General features: G+C 40.4%; 2 protein-coding genes and 1 pseudogene across 2 annotated transcripts; 1 reads left to right on the forward strand and 2 right to left on the reverse strand.

The window, feature by feature from the left end:
• Window positions 1-1025: 1025 nt before the first annotated feature.
• On the reverse strand, window positions 1026-2061 carry LOC120439233 (solute carrier family 12 member 4-like). The gene is made up of 4 exons (XM_039610041.1): window positions 1811-2061; window positions 1618-1716; window positions 1423-1542; window positions 1026-1219 (listed from the first exon to the last, which is right to left on the reverse strand). Exons 1-4 carry the CDS (start codon window positions 1831-1833, stop codon window positions 1108-1110), a joined length of 354 nt encoding a protein of 117 aa, XP_039465975.1. The 5' UTR covers window positions 1834-2061; the 3' UTR covers window positions 1026-1107.
• A 6566-nt stretch (window positions 2062-8627) lies between these two features.
• LOC120433642 lies at window positions 8628-10101 on the reverse strand. Its single transcript, XM_039600244.1, has 2 exons — window positions 9964-10101; window positions 8628-9823 (listed from the first exon to the last, which is right to left on the reverse strand). Exon 2 carries the CDS (start codon window positions 9792-9794, stop codon window positions 8628-8630), a length of 1167 nt encoding a protein of 388 aa, XP_039456178.1. The 5' UTR covers window positions 9795-9823; window positions 9964-10101.
• Window positions 10102-11161: 1060 nt separating this feature from the next.
• LOC120433644 lies at window positions 11162-22059 on the forward strand (annotated as a pseudogene).
• The last annotated feature ends 631 nt before the right edge of the window (window positions 22060-22690 follow it).

Genomic DNA, 22690 nt, shown 5'->3' on the forward strand with positions numbered 1-22690 from the left:
TGGCCAACATTTCTACACGGTTAGGAATATATCGCCACCTGTTGCTTTGGCATGTTCCTAGCAGCGTTTCCTTCATTTCTGCATGCCACGTGTGGACGGGATTATTTTTTAAAACGAAAACGGAAAATCTCCATTTTCAAAAGTACCCATGTACGTGTGGACGTAGCCCCAGCTTGCATAAAGTTTCAAACACAACTCCTAATCAACCCTACGCAAACCTACGGGCGTTTTTCACACACAAAACCCCGCTGTAAGCTTTCCACACCTACCTCTCTGTCCCGATCAGATTTAGACAGTCGCATCTGTCTGAGCATCTGAGACCTCTGCTCCATCATCAGTGATGGAATTATCCTCCATCTGGGCCACTGTGAAGATGCGCACTGAACACTTGCGCCACACCTGGGCAGAGACAGAGCAGAGGGTTCAGCGCAAACTTTAAAGGCTTTGTTAGAGTTTAAGATCAACACTTTGTTTTCTTGCCTTGTGTTGTCGCAGGAGGAAAGGCAGAAGCATCAGCATCCCGCCGTCATGGACGGTCCACCACACATCGATGTGGCCCTCTGTGCAGGGCTCGGAGTTGCTAGGGAACAAGGAGATGTTTTTGGGCACCAGAAGCGCAAGGTGGGCCGCTGTGGTCACCTGCACCGTGTCTGGAAGGAGGAAAGAGGGCGCCATTAGCTTGTTAATGCTGAAACAACCCCATTAACCGCTTTGCTGCATCATTTGAAGCACATAAAGAGACACAACAAAGTCACACGGAGGCCCCATGGCTGGCTAACATGTCAAAATGTAATTATGGAGCAACAAACTGAAATTCAGTTTATTTGTGCCATAAAAGCTGTGTCCGGCAACCTGGAGCTCTCCTAGATCTGTTTGAGTAAAAATGATAGGAGTGACCTGCAGTGCTTAATTTACTGATCTACTATAAGTACTACTGCCCACCAAAAGAGAAGAACATTCAAATCATCTGATTCTTGTTTATAATGCTGAATGTGAAGCAGATTCTGATGTCTTGCAGCTTTACTCCCAGCACTGTACGCAAACTTAAGTGCAAACACTCAACCAACTTCTAAAAGGTCAACTTGCATCCTGTGTTTGTGAGACATTTCAATACCTCCAGTTTTTAGTATGCGGTGGTCCTTCTTCCAGCCTCAGCAGAGCATAACGGGCAGCGCTGAGTGACAGACCACGGATCCCATCTCCCCACTCCTTCTCTGCTCTGATACACAACCACACCCATAAATACACACAAAGTATAAGAGGACATACAGCTATATTTATTTATTCACACACTGTATACACTGTACACTCCACTGTCCCCCTGAAAATAAAATAAAAATGTCAACACGAAACAGACATGTTTACACACCAGTCTGTACATGCACAATCATGTGGAGGGAGTACATCTCCATGGCAACATACCCTTGATACTGAATGTACTTGTAGCTCATACCGGCGATCACCATGGCAACGATTGCATAATACCAAGAGGATATAAACATGAGCGCCAGGCAGAAAGTCATCCCCAGAAAGGACAAGCTCCTGGACAGATGAGCAGAGCAGACGTCAGAGAGTGAGCGAAAGACAGAGAGAGAGTGAGTGAGTCTTTGGTAATACCAGTGGTAGTATGATAAGCGAGGCCTCCAGTTGGGTGTCCTCAGGAGGGTCTGGAGGGCACAGGCCAGGTTCACAAACAGGTAGCACATGAGGAAGAACCTGGAAAGAGGGTTAGAGATTCAAACTGAGGTGATGAGGGCACACTAAGTGTGCATGTACACATGCAAACACATGTAACAAAACTGCATCTTACATTGTCAGAACAGGAGCCACCATGTCCAGAGATGCGATGAGAATCCCCAGCTCAGCTATCAGAGCTGTCAGCAGCAGGGCCCACGTAGGTTCCCCGTTAGCTTTCCCGTGGCCAAACACCTGCCAGAAACACACAGAGTTCAAATATACACACACAGACCCAGCAAATCACACTATGTTTAAGGAAATGGCAAGTACTGCAAATGGAAAAATAAAAATCTGATAGTTATTACATAGAGAGTGGAAGGAGGCATTAGCCTGAGCACTGAGAATCAAAGAAATAATCAAAAGCTTCAGTGAAAGCAGGAACTGCAGAAAATACAGCATCTCCAGGTAACTACTAATTACACTTAAACTACCTAAATAAATGGGTCACACTGTGCATGAGAGAAAACATAAAACACCATCACTTTAAAGCTTTTTAAAGCACCACAGTTCCATCAAGGTATTTGCACACCGTCTTCCCCCTGCTGCAAGATGTTTCTGTATGCAAGTGGAAATAACTGAAGTATGCAGCATAAATATCGGTAATTCAACATCAGCAGGGATCTCTGCTTCACACAGTATCATTAAGTTCATCCTGAGCACAACAAGAATACAGGAGAAGTGCTTGGACAGTCCCTGTAATTAAACTGAAAACTAGCAGCTCTAACCCGGAGGAAGGGATGATGTTGTCTTTGGCGATGGCCTGCAGGAGTCGTGGAGCGCCGGTCAAAGACTGGAGGCCCGCGTCACATGTGGAGAAGAAGGACCCAATCACAATGACCCACGGCGAGGGCCAAGCCAAAGTTCCCACCACCAGATTGCCTTTAACTGAATGTCCAAACCTGCAGAAGTAACAACACATAAAGTAGTTTAAGCATCAAAGTCCTTCTGCCTCACATACAACACAACACATGCAAATACAAACACAAGAGCAGGTGTACTGACTTGTCTCTGAGGACCACCCCTTCGATGCAGGCTCCAAACAACACGACATTGCTCAGATCTGGATGAACAGCAGGTCAGGAAAAACACAAAACAAAGTACTTTCAGTGCCACAAAAATCGGACTGTGTTGAGAAAATTCGAAGAACTGCCTCTCAGTCATACGCCTCCACTGCCTGGTCGAGATACACCATCCAGTCTCTGTGGACTCTCCACATAAATCACAACAGCACTCGCCTCAAGATGCTTTATATTGTAATGTAAAGGCACTACAGTAGCACGGATGCCCCCCTGTAAACAAGAACCTGAGGACAGTAGGAAGGAAAAACTCCCTTTAACAGGAAGAAATCTCCACCTCACCCTCAGACACGATCAGTTGAGGGGACGAAGACAGGACAAAAACACGCTGTGGAAGAGAGCCAGAGATTAACAGTAACTAATAATTAAATGCTGAGTCATGTGCCAACACTCAGAGTGAAGAAGATGAGTGAAGAAGAAACAGTGCATCACAGGAAGCTCACAACAGCCTAGGACTATTACAGAGTAACTAAGGGAGGACTCAGAGTCACCTGATCCAACCCCAACTATAATTTTTTTTATTTTCAAAAAGAAAGGTTTTAAGTTTTAAAAGCAGAGATGGTGTCTGTCTCCTGATTCCAAACTGGAAGCTGGTTCCATAGAAGAGAGGCCTGACACTGAAGGCTCTGCCTCCCATTCTACCATTAAATACTCCAGGAACAACAAGTAAGCCTGCAGTCTGGGAGTGAAGTGCTCTAATGGGGTAACAGCGAGAATGGTGAGCAAACTAAAGGTGAACTTTCGACCTTTGACCTTGATCTTAACCTTTGATTAGCAAATTTCAATCAGTCCACCTTTTAAAAACAAAAAACAGAATTCAAGGTATTCTCAGAGATCGATGTAAGGATGGACAGACAGCATGGAAATAAAACAGGTGGACAGACTTAATCTACTAATAACACAACATTATTCTCATTAAATATTTCCATGATCAGCACTTAGGTTAAAAACTTCAGAACTGTGTTGTAGCATCTTAAATTGTGCTTTGAGTTGCTTTTGAATTTGAGTGCATGAAAGTTCAATCAAACTGTCCGATGAAAGGATACAGACTAAAGAGGTGGTGAGGATGGCAAGGATGGTTCCGATGGGGATGGAGCGCTGAGCATCTTTTAAACATAAACTGCAGTTGGTTCAAAATACAGCTGCTCGTATTATTTCCAGAACCAGATCCACTGAATAGATAACACCTGTTCTTAAACAGCTCCATTGGCTCCCAATTCACCTCCGTGTCAATTTCAAGATCTTGCTTCTCACTTTCAAAGCGCTTCATAACCTCGCTCCTCCATATCTATCCGATCTTCTCCATACATACTCACCCCTTCGTACACTCCGCTCTTCTTCAGCTTCCTTTCTGTCAGTTCCACCTGCTCGCCTGACTACCATGGGACTCAGAGCCTTTAGTTGTTCTGCCCCGAGACTTTGGAATGCACTTCCACTTGCTCTACGGACCACACACTGTCTCACCTCTTTTAAATCACTACTCAAAACCCATCTGTTCAGAATTGCATACACCTGATCTGTCTTAGGCCATTTTTACCTTGCTCAGTTTTTATATTTGCTTTTATGATTGTTTATGTCTAAATTTTATCTACCATGTTTGCTATATATACATCTTTTTTAATGTTTTTTATGGTATTGTTTATGTGCTACTGTAAGGTGACCTTGAGGGTCTGAAAGGCGCCTATAAATAAAATGTATTATAATTATTATTATTATTATAGCACCACCACCCTCACCCTCCAAGCCTGGTTTCTTCCTGTTAAAAGGGAGGTTTTTTTTCCAGAAGCAGAATCTAGCATAACACGGAAACACCTACATGATTCACGGACTTGATGTATTTATGTATGTGTTTTTTGGTTTTTTTAAATAACCCCTTTATTGTGTAAACGTCTTGAAATACCAGGAAACCGAACCTCATTGGTACATATGCATCAATCTAATAAACTTAAACCTACACAGTCCTCCCTATTCTGGATTTTAAACAGTACATAGCGGGAACAAAAAGACTGCTTGGTCCAGTCAACCTCCTGAAATATATACAACACATGCTAGAAACCTGAAATTAAGACCAAGAAGACTAGAGGTGAGACATGACCACTAATCAATATTAAAATTAATAAATGACAGATTTAGTGATATTTTCATAAACTATTTATTTACCAAAACAATACAAAACCGCATGGTAGCACAAGATTTCTTTTTAACACGGCAACCTTTAAAAAGTGAAAGAAGACTTGTGAGAAAGGTGAGAAAGAAGAATAAGAATAACACTTAATTGAGCTTTTGATGGCATTTTAAACACAGTACTGGTACAGCATCTAGAAAATGTGGGAAAATACTGGCATCATATACAGTACTTACTTTGAAGAAATTATATGGGACGCTGACAAACAGGACACAAGTGAAAGGACAAAGAAGAGTGAAAGGCAATTGATGGACTTGCTGAGATGATCACAACAGCGTGGACATTTCATGCTGGAAAATCAGCCATGGCACAGATGCACCATCTGAGCTACCATGTTGCCCAGCAGCTGGACGGTGCAGTCATCTGGGCCCACAGTGGCTGCGTTGATGTTGTCTGAGTACATTTTACTGTGCTTAGCTGCAGCAGTGTGAACGACTGTGTCTGTGCTTGTGCTTTCTGCAAACTTGATGTTACACAGAAGGTTTCTGTTCCTCGGAGGTCACAGCTTCTTCAGGCTGGGATGTTTTCTCTCTTGGGGATTTCTTGTTCCACAGACTGGCCACTCATTTAAGAAAACCTCCAGAAATCAAAGTATAATCTTTTAAAATTTTATTGATTTTTTTTCTTTTATCAATTTCAATCAACAAAACAACTCACTCGCTGTTTAAAATTATTTTAATAGAGATGAAGCTTAAAACTAAGCTCCTTTTGTTTTTGTAATGACCTTATTCCAATCTATTTTATTAAATGGAGTTATTTCTATTAAAGTTGTGCTTAATGTTTTGGCTGCTGAAACAGGAAGGTGTATCTCATGTTCACTGTATGATTTCATTTAAATGTACAACTTTGCATGGATCAAATCTCACTAAAAATATTACAACAGGATGTTCTCTGCATTTTCTACCTAAAACAGTTTGGACTGAATGACAGCTACTCGACATGCGTTCAGTCTAAGCTGAATATTTATACATTTGTCCGACGGACAGTGAATGCAAGCAGAAATCAGAGTGTGATTTTTCGTTTTAAAATTTTATTCGATTTTCTGAAATTTGATCATTAATTTAAAGTGCCAGTTTAATTTACTGACTAGAAACAAAACCCCGATAATTGGACAATTCCTCTGAGCAAGCATGTGGCGACAGTGGGGAAGAAAAACTCCCTTTTAACAGGGAGAAACTTCCGGCAGAACCAGGCTCAGGGAGGGATGGCCATCTGCCGCGACCAGCCCAGGGGTTTTTAAAATGACTCATTGGATGTTGGTTGGTTGGTTGGTTGGTAATTTTTATTTCAACATGTGAACAATATACAGGTACATTTAGAAAAGAAAATAGAGAGAGAGAAAAAAATATATATATATATACACTATACAAAATACATACAAAAACACCCCCAAAGAACATTCTGATTAATTTACATGTTGAAAGGGAGTGGGAAGAAGTAAACACTTATTTAATCCCACCCCGTTGCCATAAATTATCAGTTAATATTTAGTCAGCTTCCTTACTGATATAATTTGTAATAGAAATAGTGAACAGATTTCTGATCTACTTTATGCTATAATGTTACATCATGAATTTTTTTTTTTTTTTTTAATCGTTATTTATTTTTATTCATTTATTTATTTATTTATTTTTAAATAGAGACATTCACTTAATTTCAATATTTTCCTTTTCTTTATAGTTCGAGAAGATCATATTTTTATAACTCTTTTTGAACTGTTTTATGTTTGGACATTGCTTTAATTCCATATTCAGACTGTTCCATAGTTTCACCCCATGAACAGAAACACAAAAGCTTTTTCTTGTAGTACGTACCTTCCCTGTTTTGAAGTTACAAAACCCTTAAATTATAGCTTCCTTCTTTCAAAAAAAAACATACTCTGAATATTACCTGGCAGTTCTTTATTTTTTGCTTTGAATAGAATTTGTGCTGTTTGGAATTTCACTAGATCATCCATTTTCAATATTTCAGACTGCAAAAATAGTGAGTTTGTATGTTCCCTATAACCTGCATTGTGGATGATTCGAATTGCTTTTTTTTGAAGAGTAAAAAGTGAATGTAATGTGGTTTTATAGTTATTGCCCCAGACCTCTGCACAATAGCTTAAGTATGGTGAAACCAGTGAACAGTATAGAATATGAAGGGATGTTCTGTCGAATACCTGCTTTGCCTTGTTTAGTATTGCAATGCTACGTGATACTTTGGAATGAATATATCTTACGTGGGCTCTCCAGTTAAGTTTTTCATCTATTATTACCCCCAGAAATTTATTTTCACTGACTCTTTCAATATCAACACCATTTATTTGAATCTTTGCATTTGTATTTAAACTACTATTTCCAAATAACATAAGTTTAGATTTATTCAAATTTAATGATAATTTGTTTTATCAAGCCAGAACTTCACTTTACTTATTTCATTAGTCATATCTTCCAATAAATTCTGCAGATCATCACCAGAGCAAAAAATGTTTGTATCGTCAGCAAAGAGTACCATTTTTAATACTTTGGACACTTTACAGATGTCATTAATGTACAAGTTGAAGAATTTTGGACCCAAAACTGACCCTTGGGGTACACCACAAGCAATGTCCATACCTAAGGAACAACCACCATTTAATTTCACAAACTGCTTCCTGTCACCTAAATAACTCTGGACCCAATCTAAAGCTACCCCTCTGACACCATAACGTTCCAGTTTTCTTATTAATATATTATGATCTATAGTGTCAAATGCCTTTGACAAGTCTATGAATAACCCAGCCACATATTGCTTTTTGTCTATGGAATTTGTGATGTATTCTATTGAATCTAATAGTGCCAATGATGTTGATCTGCTTGATCTAAACTGCACTGACTCTCAGTGAGTAGTTTATGTTTATCTATAAATTTTTCCAGTCGGTTTTTAAACAGTTTTTCAAGAATTTTTGAGAATTGAGGTAATAAAGAGACAGGCCTGTAGTTTGTGAAATGGTGTTTGTTGCCAGATTTGTATAGAGGTATAACTTTTGCTATTTTCATTCTGTCTGGAAATCGACCAGTTTGAAATGATAAATTACAGATGTATGTAAACGGTTTTATAATAGCCTCAATGACTCTTTTAACCACTATCATGTCAATATCATTACAATCCAAAGATTTCTGATTTTTACACTTTTGACAATTTCAAAACTTCATTTTCGTCAACAGCTGTAAGAAACATAGAATATGGATTTCTGTCAATCAGTGTATCCGGTTTTTCCTGTGCTTTCCCAGGATCAGTGATTGTTCTTGCTAAATTTGGTCCAGCAGTTACAAAGAATTCATTGAGACTATTTGCCACAACATCCATATTGTATTCTTCATGGTCATTACAAATGAAATACTTGGGATAGTTATTTTGTCCAGTCCCACGTTTTATAACATTGTTTAGTATTTCCCATAATCTTTTATTATTATTTCTATTTATATGTAATTGCTTCATATAGTATTCCTTTTTACTATATCTAAGTATATTAGTTAACCTGTTTTTATATCTTTTGTATCTGATTTCAGCATCTTTAGTTCTCGTTCTTAAGAACTCTCTAAATAAATTGGCTTGTTTGATCGTCTGTTGTTAGCCAATTTAAAGAGTAACTTTGATATCAGTTTTTACAGGGGAGACACCGACTGTTGTCTGCGGGTGATGCCGAAACACCGACCCAGAAATGACATGAACCTGCTGATACGACCTGCTGGCGCCGCTGCCGACATCAGATGTTCTTTAAATGTCGTGATGACTGTTTCCTCAGCTGCTTGCTGGTTGAAGCAAATTAAAATCATGACACACTCGGGATCCTTCCACTCCTTAAGTAGAGATTTGTAAATGACCTTGTGTGAGGTTTTGAAGGTCTTCGAGGAAGGTTGAAAATCAATATCTTGGACCTCAGCCCAGATCTTCTTGACCAAGCGGTTCTTAATTGCAGAAATTGTATCATCTGTGTAGGAAACGCGTGCTTTTTTGAAAGCACGCATGACAAGTTCGTCCACGCAGACATCAACTGAAAGCTGCTTCTGAGCCTTGATTTCAGAAGACTCTCGGACAAGTTTCTCTGTAGATGCCAGGTGTTTCTTAAACACAGAGATGAAAAGTTTGTCCAGTGTCGGCTCTCTTAAATTCAATGGAATTTCCTTGCAGAGGTCTTTGAAAATGTCCTTTGCAAGGTCTTGTAGGGCCTTTGGTGATAAAGTCAAATCTGCTGTTTTTATTTCAGAGCAGATTTGATCTAACAGGTGCTGGTGGAGGGAGTCTAAGGGGCAGGCTTTGGATTCTTTTGCAGCCTGGAAAAGCACAGCTTGAAGGAGTGTGCTGAGGAGCCTTTTTCCCTCTGGTTCACCTCGAGGTGACGCAGAGGGTTTCTGCTCCTCAGAGGCCACGGCTGCTTCTTCAGGCTCTGTTTCTACCTCTGAGGCTTCTTCTAGTTTTGGCATTTGTGACAGTTCCACAGACAGCGAGGACTCCAGATCTTTGTCTGGTTGTTCTCTGTGTGGGACAGAACAATTGTCTGTCTGAATTTCCTGTACCTGAATTTCCTGCTGGGTGCAGGACGTGCAGTGGGCGAATCTCCCACACGACACCCGGAAAAGATCTTTTATAAAGCCTTCTTCAGCTCTCTGATCCCATTCCGTGAAGAGAGCGGAAGCAAGAAAGCCGATGCGCACCTCCAGTTGGCTGAAGAGGCTGTCGATGCATCGTTCTTGTGGGATTTTATATTGCACCAGTGGGGTTTTGACAGAGTTCGTGCAGAGCTTCACCATCTGAGCGGCCATGTTGCACATTAGCTGGACGGTGCAGTCATCTGGGCGACCTGCCAGCAAGTATCGCAACTGTAACATGTTAATTTTTAAAAAAAAGCCATCTATGAGCAGATTCCCAGTTGCTGCGTTGATGTTGTCTGAATACATTTGACTGTTTTTAGCTGCAGTGTGAACGACTGTCAGCTCTTACCTCGTGTGTCTGGTTCCGGTGCATTGACTGGACTGAATGATAGTGCCTGCTACTAACACCTGCCTATATGCGTTTCAGAGTGCTGCGTTATGATGTGTGTTCTATGAGGTCACAGCATCAGTCGCTTTGAAGTCTCCGCTTTGAAGTATCCCTGTAAGCCCCGCCCACCTCTAAACAGAATGCGACGGGCCGTTGCTAGCAACATCTTCACATCGGTGCCGGTCGCATGGATTTGAAGCGCGGGGACAGGTATAACATTTCTGACATGCAGTGGAGTCTGAGACCTAGAGTGAGAATCTTCCTCTTTATTTAGTTTTGAATTGAGTTTTGACAATAAGAGGAGTAAAGCTGACAGTGATGTCAGTCGAGTCTGGCATTGATATTTGACAGCAGTCAATGTTATTAGTGTTGTGAAAACATGTTATCCCAATAATATTTTTTTTATTTACATTTGAGGTTACAAACCGACCTCATTATTGTCTACCTTCACTTTGGCTTAGATCATGGTGATATGAAATGATGAAAATTGTTTAACATTATTTAAGTTTTATTTACACAGTGAAAATAAGCTAATGTCTGCATCATTGTGCCGCCCAACCCACGCATGCTCATGGGAAAGGACAGTCTGTAACCTGTAATGTAAAATAAATAAAACAAATACATTATCATCAGGAAAATGTGCACCACATCATTCAGGGTGTGATGGCCTGCTGAGCCATTGGTCTTGTAAATCAATGATCATGGGGTCAACCACCATCCGTGCCTTTAGTATGAGCTGTATTTGTACACATCCTGAAAGCAGGCAGTGGTTTAAGTCTAATGACTAGCAGGGGTCTTTGTGTGTAATCAGAAAGTGCCTGGTTTGATTAAGCATGTTTGTCAGTTATTTTTAGGCAAGATGCTAACCCCAAGGTGCTCTCACATACATGTGTGCGTGATTCTTACATAGAAATTACTTACCTAGGAAAAGTATAGAAAAAGTTCTTGGGTGAACAAGTTGCATAAAATGCTTTGAGTGCTAAGTTAGAGTAGAAAATCTCCGCATAGGAATCAGTCCATTCAAAAGCAACATTGTCCAATATTCCAACAACTCAGAGAAGGATTGCCAAATGCGAACATCTTTCCAAGGAAAGAGTGAAGAATGTTGCAAGCTTGTAGAGTGTTGCCACATTTATATTGCATCAAGTCAACACCGCTAATGCCAGGTGGGCGTTCCCCACACCTGACCCTCATGAAGACTGAAAAGACAAACAAAGTAAGTATGAACAAATGACTTAATCTATAACATAATAAAATATAAAGAAACATGTAACTGAGTATTTGCCTTAATTTGCAGAATGTTTGATTTGCCGGCAACAGAACGCTTACACAAACAAACCCGGGATAGTGAGTGCAGCAATGTTACTTGACAAATAGCAAATCATAGCAAATAAATAGAAACAGAATAATGTGTATAATGTGCAAAAAAAAAAAGGTGAACACATATGGGACAAATGGAGAGCATTGCAATGGGCTGCATTACGGTGAAATCCGGGCTAACATCCGAGTGTTGGCTTCTTCGCATACACCCTGGTGCTGGATGTCAGAGGGTTAAGGTTGGACGCATTAAGCTCGACCTGGTCCAGCACTTGGAGTGAGCTGAGCAGCCGCTGCCGTGTGCATTTGCAGATGCCGTTTGAATGAAATCCCGCACTGTCTGTATTTGTGTCACATAGAACATTATGCTTCACTTTACTTCTACAAGCACTCCTCTTTTCTCCCCTTTTGCCTCCCAACATCATAATGTTACTAACCATCCACCCCCTCCTCTCTTTCTCTCTTTCTTTGTCCAGCCTTCTTTTCCCCCTCCAATCTGTGTCTGTCTTCATCCAACTTTATTTCCATCCCTCTTTCTCCGACTTTATTTCCACTTCCTCCAACCCTTACATACAACTTCCTCCTCCAGCTCCCCCCCCCTTCCAGCGGCAGGTTCCTACTTCATGATCAGCCGCTCCTTGGGTCCAGAGTTTGGGGGGGCGGTAGGCCTGTGCTTCTACTTGGGCACAACCTTCGCTGGAGCCATGTACATCCTGGGAGCTGTCGAGATCCTTCTGGTGAGTTGCTTTGTTTGCTTTGTTGTTGTTCCAGTTAGCATTGTGTTCTCCAGACTTTTCTCTGGATGTAAAGACTTACGTTGTGACTCTATACCGATACCAGGTAGCAACGACTCATTGCCTTCACTATATGTGGACCTCACAAAACCCTTAAAGTCGGTTATTTTAAATAAACATGTGACCTGAGTTAGGGACACAAAAGGAGGCTGACCAGTTTTATTGACAGGCTGATATTATTTATATGTATCACCTGATTGGCTGATTTGCACTAAACGCACTTATATTACTGAACCTTCAGATAAGTGAGGCCTGCTTCTTACTCTCTTCCCTCTCCCTCTGACAGGTGTACATTGCACCCGGAGCAGCTATCTTTGAAGGTGAAGGAGCAGCCATGTTGAACAACATGAGAATATACGGCTCCATCTTTCTCCTCTTCATGGCCTTGCTGGTTTTCGTGGGGGTCAAGTATGTGAACAAACTGGCCTCCGTCTTCTTGGCCTGCGTCATCATCTCCATTTTATCCATCTATGTCGGGCGCTGGTTTCTGCCTTCAGCGTGCGGATTTTCCGTGAGTCCTGATTATTTGGAAAAACACAGAGCTGACCGATTCTTTATGCGTCACATTTTTGACTGACTGGGCTTTCATCCACAGCGTATGCATGCTGGGAAACAGAACTATCAACGCCCATGATGTTGTTGACAACCACTGTAGTAAAACTGTCCTGGTTAAAGTTGCAGCTGAGAAATTAGACAGCAACTTCACGATTAACGGTGGGTTCAGATTTCCTTCTTTCTGTTACAAGTCATGAGGAGTAAGAGTCTCTCTGAGTTACACCAGTGTGTTTTTCTGAAATGCTGGTTTTGTTTTTGTTTTGTTTTTCTCTCTGATAGAAAACAGCACAGTGGGCCCCACCTTTGACCCCAGCCATGTCCCAGAGGTGATGGTGGAGAAGACCACACATCTTTGGAAGTTATTTTGCCATAACTCACAGCTCAACGCCACCTGTGACGAATACTTCACTTCAAACAACTTCTCTGAGATTAAAGGGATCCCCGGACTGACTAGTGGGGCCATATCAGGTAGAGTGCATGCATGAAGAGTGCAGTGATTCTCTGAATGAGAGATCATATAAAATATGAACACGGCCAATGTGATATCACCCACCTGTTACGAAGCCAAGCTGAGTGTTTTACCGTTGCCTCTTTGTTTGTTTGTTTTTTACATCTGATGAGGGTGGTCGTTGGCCAAGTCTGGCTGTGTCCATCTTCTTTTTAGTCTGTGGTCTCCATGGAAGTTCCAGGAAAGTCTGGGATTGCACTGTTAGTGTTGTTTCTTGGCTGAAAGCTAGAACCTCACTTATAGCTGACCAGTATGAAATTACTTCTTATTCACTGAGTGTGCATTTTAAAAAATATAATAGATTAAAACGTTAAACCGTCACATTTAAACAGGCGTTAAATTGTTGTGCTAATGTTGTTTTTGCTAAGTGACAGTAAGAAGGTTAAGTAACCAGTATCTCTCCCTCTGGGCTCAAAATGCCCAGAGGGATTAAAACAGGAAGAACTTAGCATTGATGTTTTCCCTTGTAGCTATTAACTCAGCTTGAGCAGCTGAATGATGGAATAACAGGAGTGAAATAAATCCTGACATACTGTGTTCTGTAACAATAATGGACCTCAGCTGGCCTGATGCAGCAGAATGCTTTAAAACCAATCTGGTCTGAAGTTATGTTGGTGCTTTAAGGAGAAAGATAAGAAATCCAGTATTTATCCCCCAATATGTGAACACGCCAAACATCTTAGATGAATAAAATGAACATAATATCACAGACAGGACAGAATTTCTAGGTAGAGCCGAGAGGCAGAAGGCTTCACAGCTCACAGAAATGAGAATTTGAAGGGGCTCAGAGTAGAGCCACTACTACTCCTCATTGAAAGGGTCCAGCTGAGGTGGTTCAGGCATCTCACTAGGATGCCTCCTGGCTGAGGAGTGGCTATGGAGAGGGAGGTCTGGACTTCTTGGCTAGGGCTGGCACCCCTACAACTGAGTCCTGGATAAGCAGCAATTGGAGGATATTTTATCGAAGGAGACGGAGGCAGACATTATACCATCTTACTAATGTTACACTAATTAGGGCCTCTAAATCTCCTGTGTGTGAATTTGTAGGTGAATGTTTATATTCTGCCAATGTCAATGACTGATCTTACATGGGGGTTTGTTTCTCCCTCTATACAGAGAACCTGTGGAGTACATACTTACACAAAGGGGATGTTTTGGAGAAAAGATCCCTCCACGCCTCTAAAGTTGCACACCCAGCCTCTGATCGCTATCCGTACGTGTTTGCTGACATCATCACCTCCTTCACAGTGCTCATGGGCATCTTCTTCCCCTCAGTCACAGGTACAGACGTCCCTAAAATACAACCTAGGCTGCACTCAGTGTTAATTCAGAAATATAAGCATATAAGAAATTTAAACCTAATGTTGGCTTGGTTCAGTGATGAAAACGGATCATTGACAGGAAAAGCGCTGTAGGATATTGATTCCCGCTCACGGTGCAGCTGCTGATTCAGGATCAAACCTGTCAGGCATCTATTCTTGGATTTCTGTTTGTGTGTCTGTGCAGTTGGCTTTATTTTCACTTTTTAGCTTGAAAACACTTCAAAAAAGGGAATAAAAAATAAAAAATATGGAGATGGGTTCTCGTTGATTTGAAATATTGATCACACATTACACTCACGAGAGTGTTTATTAAAAAACTGTGGTATATTCAGTGTAACATTAAAGTTGATATTTTAAGCACAAAGCTGTTGAGTTATCACTTATCTCCTCTTCCTTTGAATGATTTTGTTCCTCAGGAATCATGGCCGGCTCCAACCGGTCGGGGGATTTAAAAGATGCTCAGCGCTCCATCCCCATCGGAACCATCCTCGCCATCCTCACCACCTCTTTAGTCTGTATCCTTTCATCGGACAGTTTGATTGAACATTCATGCACTCAAATTCAAAAGCAACTCAAAGCACAATTTAAGATGCTACAACACAGTTCTGAAGTTTTTAACCTAAATGCTGATCATGGAAATATTTAATGAGAATAATGTGGTGTTATTAGTAGATTAAGTCTGTCCACCTGTTTTATTTCCATGCTGTCTGTCCATCCTTACATCCATCTCTGAGAATACCTTGAATTCTGTTTTTTGTTTTTAAAATGTGGACTGGCCCTAATTATATCTCCTTTGTTAAGCTGCTTTACACAAAACCTCAGGCCTCGGTTAACACAAATAATATAACTTCTAGTCCTTTCCTCGTCCACCGCTCTACAAGACAAGGATGCCCTCTGTCCCCATTGCTATTTGCACTTGTCATAGAACCTCTCGCCATTCAATTACGCTCTACAAAGGATTATAAAGGAATAAGGAGATTTGGTATAGAACATAAGGTGTCTCTCTATGCAGATGATTTGTTGCTATATATCACTGACCCTACTAAATCATTGCCAAAAATTATGACAGTTTTAACTGAATTTGGGAAAATTTCAGGATACAAAATCAACTTAACAAAAAGCATATTGTTTCCGATTAGTTCTTTATAAAAGTTAGATAGCGCTACATTGACTTCGTTTCCTTTTACAATCTCAAATACCTTCAAATATCTTGGAATAACTGTAATCTGTGAATTCTCTGGCCTTTTCAAACATAATTTTATTAATTTATACCATCAAACTGAACAGAACTTGGAAAGACTGTCTAAACTGCCCATCTCGCTTGCTGGCCGAATAAATATCATTAGGATGAGTACTTTACCCAAATTTTTATTTTTGTTTCAATGTATCTCAATATTGATCACAAAAACTTTTTTTAAGAAAATAGACCAGTTAATTTCTCAGTTTATCTGGAACAAGAAGACACCCAGAATAAAAAAGATTTTTCTCCAAAGATCCAAGATTACAGGAGGGATGGGGTTGCCTTGCTTTCAGTTTTATTATTGGGCCTGTAATATACGTTGTATGTCATTCTGGGGCGGGGAACATAGACCTGATTGGGAACAGATGGAAAGTATGACTTTTTTCTCTAATACTCTTAAATCTTTGGTTCATTCAAACTCAGATCTGGGTAAGCATAAATGTAAAAATTTGGTAGTGTCTAACTCACTAAAAATTTGGTCTCAAATTAGAAGGCATTTTCATTGGCGTCAATGTTCAGTCTTTACACCATTAATTCATAATCAAGCATACACATTGTTCTCAGGATCAACATTCCAGCTATGGACTTACAAAGGGATACACACAATCAAGGATCTGTTTATTGATCATCTTTTTCCTTCGTTTCAACAACTTCAGCAAAAAATTTTCCATAGAAAACAGAGATTTTTTTCAAGTATTTACAAATACGTCATTTTATTAAAGAAACGTTTCCATCCTTTCCCAATGAACCACAAAAGCTAGTTTCAGATGATCTGTTCCCGATGAACCCGCTAAAGAAAGGAGCTATTTCTAAGATCTATAACTAACTTTTGCAAATACACAGTACAACTACATTGGACCACTTGAGAAACGCTTGGAGTGAGGAACTGGGTACTAACATCACTGAAGATCAATGGGCTAAAGCACAAGAACTGGTTCACTCTACTTCTGTCTGTTGCAGGCACGGACTATTACAATTTAAGGTCCTGCGTAGGCTCCATTTGTCTAAATTGAAGGTTTCAAGGATGTTTCCAGGGGCGGACTCAAGATGTGATCGATGTGGCCAGAATTCTGCCTCATTGTCACATATGTTTTGGACATGTCCTAACATTGCCACCTACTGGTCTAAAATATTTAAAACTTTGTCTGATATTTTTAAAAAACAGCTCCCTCCAGACCCAGTAATGGCACTTTTTGGTGTAGCGACACTTAAATACTTAAATAATAAACAAATTCGTGTTTTGAGTTTTATAACATTGCTTGCAAGACGCCTTATACTTCTAAATTGGAAAAATAAAGCCCCCCCAACTCACTCTGCTTTGTTAAGAGACACAATGTATCATTTACAGTTGGAGAAAATTAAGTTTTCATTGAGAGATAATGTTAAACAGTTTTACCTAATTTGGCAACCCTTTATAGATTACTTTAATAAGTAAAACTGGGAGGGATGGCCTCCTCCCATATCGGCTCCAAGATTATATACATAGGTTTGGGCAGGTGTATAGTTCTTTTTCGGGGGGGGGGGTTTGTTTTGTTTTGTTTTTCTCTTTCTTTCTCTTATTTCTTTTTTTTTCTCTCTCCCCTCCTTTGTATGTACTCATTTAGGTATATAAATATATATGTATAGACATAGATATGTGATTGTTTATATAATGGTAATTATATTTTATGTAAAAAGGAGGGGGAGAGGAAGGAGGGGAAGGGGGAAAAAAAACTCTGTCACTGTAAATGAAATACATACTTTGTTGCCTGATTTGAGATATGAGTTGACCCCTTTTTATTCAAAACATTTCATTTGTTCTACAGACAGGCACAATTAAACCCAACATTTAGCTTCATCATTATTAGGATTTTTATGCATGAAATCTGTTTGTAGACTTATATAATTGTATGTAATTATACATGTATATTGTATATTGAGGTAGGATCAAATGAGTTTACTTTTAAGTCTGTTTGTACCAACTCTTTCTTTGTTTCATTATTGTTTAAAGTGTATTTTGTTGTTATTTTAGTCATGTTCAAAATACATCAATCATTCAGTGACAAAAAAAAAAAAGGTGGACTGATTGAAATTTGCTAATCAAAGGTTAAGATCAAGGTCAAAGGTCGAAAGTTCACCTTTAGTTTGCTCACCATTCTCGCTGTTACCCCATTAGAGCACTTCACTCCCAGACTGCGGGCTTACTTGTTGTTCCTGGAGTATTTAATGGTAGAATGGGAGGCAGAGCCTTCAGTGTCAGGCCTCTCTTCTATGGAACCAGCTTCCAGTTTGGAATCAGGAGACAGACACCATCTCTGCTTTTAAAACTTAAAACCTTTCTTTTTGAAAATAAAAAAAATTATAGTTGGGGTTGGATCAGGTGACTCTGAGTCCTCCCTTAGTTACTCTGTAATAGTCCTAGGCTGTTGTGAGCTTCCTGTGATGCACTGTTTCTTCTTCACTCATCTTCTTCACTCTGAGTGTTGGCACATGACTCAGCATTTAATTATTAGTTACTGTTAATCTCTGGCTCTCTTCCACAGCGTGTTTTTTGTCCTGTCTTCGTCCCCTCAACTGGTCGTGTCTGAGGGTGAGGTGGAGATTTCTTCCTGTTAAAAGGGAGTTTTTCCTTCCTACTGTCCTCAGGTTCTTGTTTACAGGGGGGCATCCGTGCTACTGTAGTGCCTTTACATTACAAAATAAAGCATCTTGAGGCGAGTGCTGTTGTGATTTATGTGGAGAGTCCACAGAGACTGGATGGTGTATCTCGACCAGGCAGTGGAGGCGTATGACTGAGAGGCAGTTCTTCGAATTTTCTCAGCACAGTCCGATTTTTGTGGCACTGAAAGTACTTTGTTTTGTTTTTTGCTCTTGTGTTTGTATTTGCATGTGTTGTGTTGTATGTGAGGCAGAAGGACTTTGATGCTTAAACTACTTTATGTGTTGTTACTTCTGCAGGTTTGGAGATTCAGTTAAAGGCAATCTGGTGGTGGGAACTTTGGCTTGGCCCTCGCCGTGGGTCATTGTGATCAGGTCCTTCTTCTCCACATGTGACGCGGGCCTCCAGTCTTTGACCGGCGCTCCACGACTCCTGCAGGCCATCGCCAAAGACAACATCATCCCCTTCCTCCGGGTTAGAGCTGCTAGTTTTCAGTTTAATTACAGGGACTGTCCAAGCACTTCTCCTGTATTCTTGTTGTGCTCAGGATGAACTTAATGATACTGTGTGAAGCAGAGATCCCTGCTGATGTTGAATTACCGATATTTATGCTGCATACTTCAGTTATTTCCACTTGCATACAGAAACATCTTGCAGCAGGGGGAAGACGGTGTGCAAATACCTTGATGGAACTGTGGTGCTTTAAAAAGCTTTAAAGTGATGGTGTTTTATGTTTTCTCTCATGTACAGTGTGACCCATTTATTTAGGTAGTTTAAGTGTAATTAGTAGTTACCTGGAGATGCTGTATTTTCTGCAGTTCCTGCTTTCACTGAAGCTTTTGATTATTTCTTTGATTCTCAGTGCTCAGGCTATTGCCTCCTTCCACTCTCTATGTAATAACTATCAGATTTTTTTTTTCCATTTGCAGTACTTGCCATTTCCTTAAACATAGTGTGATTTGCTGGGTCTGTGTGTGTATATTTGAACTCTGTGTGTTTCTGGCAGGTGTTTGGCCACGGGGAAGCTAACGGGGAACCTACGTGGGCCCTGCTGCTGACAGCTCTGATAGCTGAGCTGGGGATTCTCATCGCATCTCTGGACATGGTGGCTCCTGTTCTGACAATGTAAGATGAAGTTATGTTACACGTGTGTGCATGTGTACATCCACACTTAGTGTCTGCCTTCATAAACCTCAGTTTGAATCTCTAACCCTCTTTCCAGGTTCTTCCTCATGTGCTACCTGTTTGTAAACCTGGCCTGTGCCCTCCAGACCCTCCTGAGGACACCCAGCTGGAGGTCTCGCTTCTCATACTACCACTGGTATTACCAAAGACTCACTCACTCACTCACTCACACTCTCTCTCTCTGTCTTTCTCTCACTCTCTGACGTCTGCTCTGCTCATCTGTCCAGGAGCTTGTCCTTTCTGGGGATGACTTTCTGCCTGGCGCTCATGTTTATATCCTCTTGGTATTATGCAATCGTTGCCATGGTGATCGCCGGTATGAGCTACAACTACATTCAGTATCAAGGGTATGTTGCCATGGAGATGTACTCCCTCCACATGATTGTGCATGTACAGACTGGTGTGTAAACATGTCTGTTTCGTGTTTGTTTCGTGTAAACGTGTTTATTTTATTTTCAGGGGGACTCAGAGGAGTGTACAGTGTATACTGTGTGTGAATAAATAAATATAGCTGTATGTCCTCTTATACTTTGTGTGTATGTCTGGGTGTGGTTGTGTATCAGAGCAGAGAAGGAGTGGGGAGATGGGATCCGTGGTCTGTCACTCAGCGCTGCCCGTTATGCTCTGCTGAGGCTGGAAGGACCACCGCATACTAAAAACTGGAGGTATTGAAATGTCTCACAAACACAGGGTGCAAGTTGACCTTTTAGAAGTTGGTTGAGTGTTTGCACTTAAGTTTGCGTGCAGTGCTGGGAGTAAAGCTGCAAGACATCAGAATCTGCTTCACATTCAGCATTATAAACAAGAATCAGATGATTTGAATGTTCTTCTCTTTTGGTGGGCAGTAGTACTTATAGTAGATCAGTAAATTAAGCACTGCAGGTCACTCCTATCATTTTTACTCAAACAGATCTAGGAGAGCTCCAGGTTGCTGGACACAGCTTTTATGGCACAAATAAACTGAATTTCAGTTTGTTGCTCCGTAATTACATTTTGACATGTTAGCCAGCCATGGGGCCTCCGTGTGACTTTGTTGTGTCTCTTTATGTGCTTCAAATGATGCTGACTGAGCTGAACTGACTGTGTTTTTCTTCACTAACTGCATCACAAATTGAGAAGATGGGGGAGTGAGCGAGCTCTGAAAATGAGTTGGCTCATAGTGGTGCTGTGGTTTCACATCTGGGGAGATGCACATCAGGCTAAATGAAAGGCCTATTTATTATCCTTTCCAGCGCTTCCATCATGTCTCACAGTCCTCAGCTGATGTTTATCAAGTTAGCATTGAATTACAAATGATCAGATCGCCGGGTTTTTGTGGGGTTTTTTTTTTTTTGTTTGTTTTTTTTGTCTAAGCACTTTGAGAAATCAGTTGTGGCTATACAGTTTTCAAAGCCCATTTAAAAATGTAGACAGCATAAAGTCAGACAATCTGCGGCTCTGCTGTCACTAATATAACTAATAACGCACACACGCTCTTGTTCATCGCCTTGTCTGTCCGTGTCCAGGCCTCAGCTGTTGGTATTATTAAAACTGGACGAAGACGCTCACGTCAAGTCTCTGTTGATGCTTCTACCTTTCCTCCTGCGACAACACAAGGCAAGAAAACAAAGTGTTGATCTTAAACTCTAACAAAGCCTTTAAAGTTTCCGCTGAACCCTCTGCTTTGTCTCTGCCCAGGTGTGGCACCAGTGTTCAGTGCGCATCTTCACAGTGGCCCAGATGGAGGATAATTCCATCCAGATGAAGAAGGATTTGTTAACCTTCACCTATCAGCTACGCATCAATGCTGAGGTGGAAGTAGTGGAGATGGTACGCACAAAAACCCAGAACGTCTCCCTCATTTCTTCTTAAGTAGCTTTAAGTTTGCTGAAATGATCTTCCAAGAAAGAAGGAAACAAAGAGAGAATAAAACAAGCTATACTGGATTTAAATCCAGCTGATCTCCCTTTAAGGTCATCCTTTTAAGCACTGCTTCAATTACATTACCGGGTCTGACCACTTGCACTTTGACTGAAATATTCACCTTTTATGGTTGCACTGGTTCGCCAGCTGAAACATTTAGATGCATAATTTTTTACAGCCTTTAAGATCGAATTCATGTTGGGGTTGAATCACAGATTTTTACATATAAAATAAACAGTTAATACTTCTAGTCTCTTGACTAAAGAGATTCTACTGTGATGATTGAGCCTATGAGCAGGAGGTGTCTCTCTGCACTTCACAGTACACCAGAGTTTTGTGTTGAGGCCTCTGGTGGATTGAATTCTTTAAACATGAAAACCGAAAGAGTGAGACCCCATAAAGTCTTCCCTAAACCTGCTGGTCTGGAAGTCCAACAGTTCATCTAAACAAAAGGCACTTAGCTAAAAACAGACATAGAGATGACATTCTGAGACAAATTCAGAGTTTTATTGCACGTTTGTATTCATTTAGATCTGTTCAATACAATGCTGTCTATACCATTTTTGTTCCTGCAGGCTGTAGGCTCTGTTCACTAAGTAAAGTCAGCTCTACTTTTACTACTGGAAATGTTTCCATGTTAGGAAGATAGAAAATTAAATTTCCCCAGGATGTGGGTGTGAATGCCAGAACACTCTGGAATGCACACAAAGCCTTTGCAGCCTACTAAAGATCACACATCCTATCACTACACAATCGATTATACAACTCTAAGCATATATGGAAACTTATATCATTAAAAGATTATACTGACTACTAAGTATAATTTTCTATTGACATCCTTATTGCTCTTTTTTGCAGAATGTATATTGGATGGGTGTGTGTTTTATGTCTTTCCCCACACTTCCACACAGTATGTCATGTACGGCAGTATAATAGAAAAATAGAGAGTATATAACGACGTTATATACCATGCCTTTGATATAAGTAATGGATAGTTTGTGTTGTATTATCACACAAAGGAAATTGTTTTCATTTACTCTGTCTCAGTGTTATTTATTGTCAATTTACTATTGGTAGAATATGTGCGATTCCCAAATATTATGAATTTTGTTTTAATCAGGGTTAATTTTAATTTATTATCCTCAAACCAGCTTTTCAGATTATTTAATTAATTTTCTAGTTCATTCAGAAGTTGTTCCAAGTTACTTCCACAGTACAGTTTGTGTT

This window comes from Oreochromis aureus, linkage group 3 (genome assembly GCF_013358895.1).
Source record: "Oreochromis aureus strain Israel breed Guangdong linkage group 3, ZZ_aureus, whole genome shotgun sequence".
NCBI classification, from domain to species: Eukaryota; Metazoa; Chordata; class Actinopteri; order Cichliformes; family Cichlidae; genus Oreochromis; species Oreochromis aureus.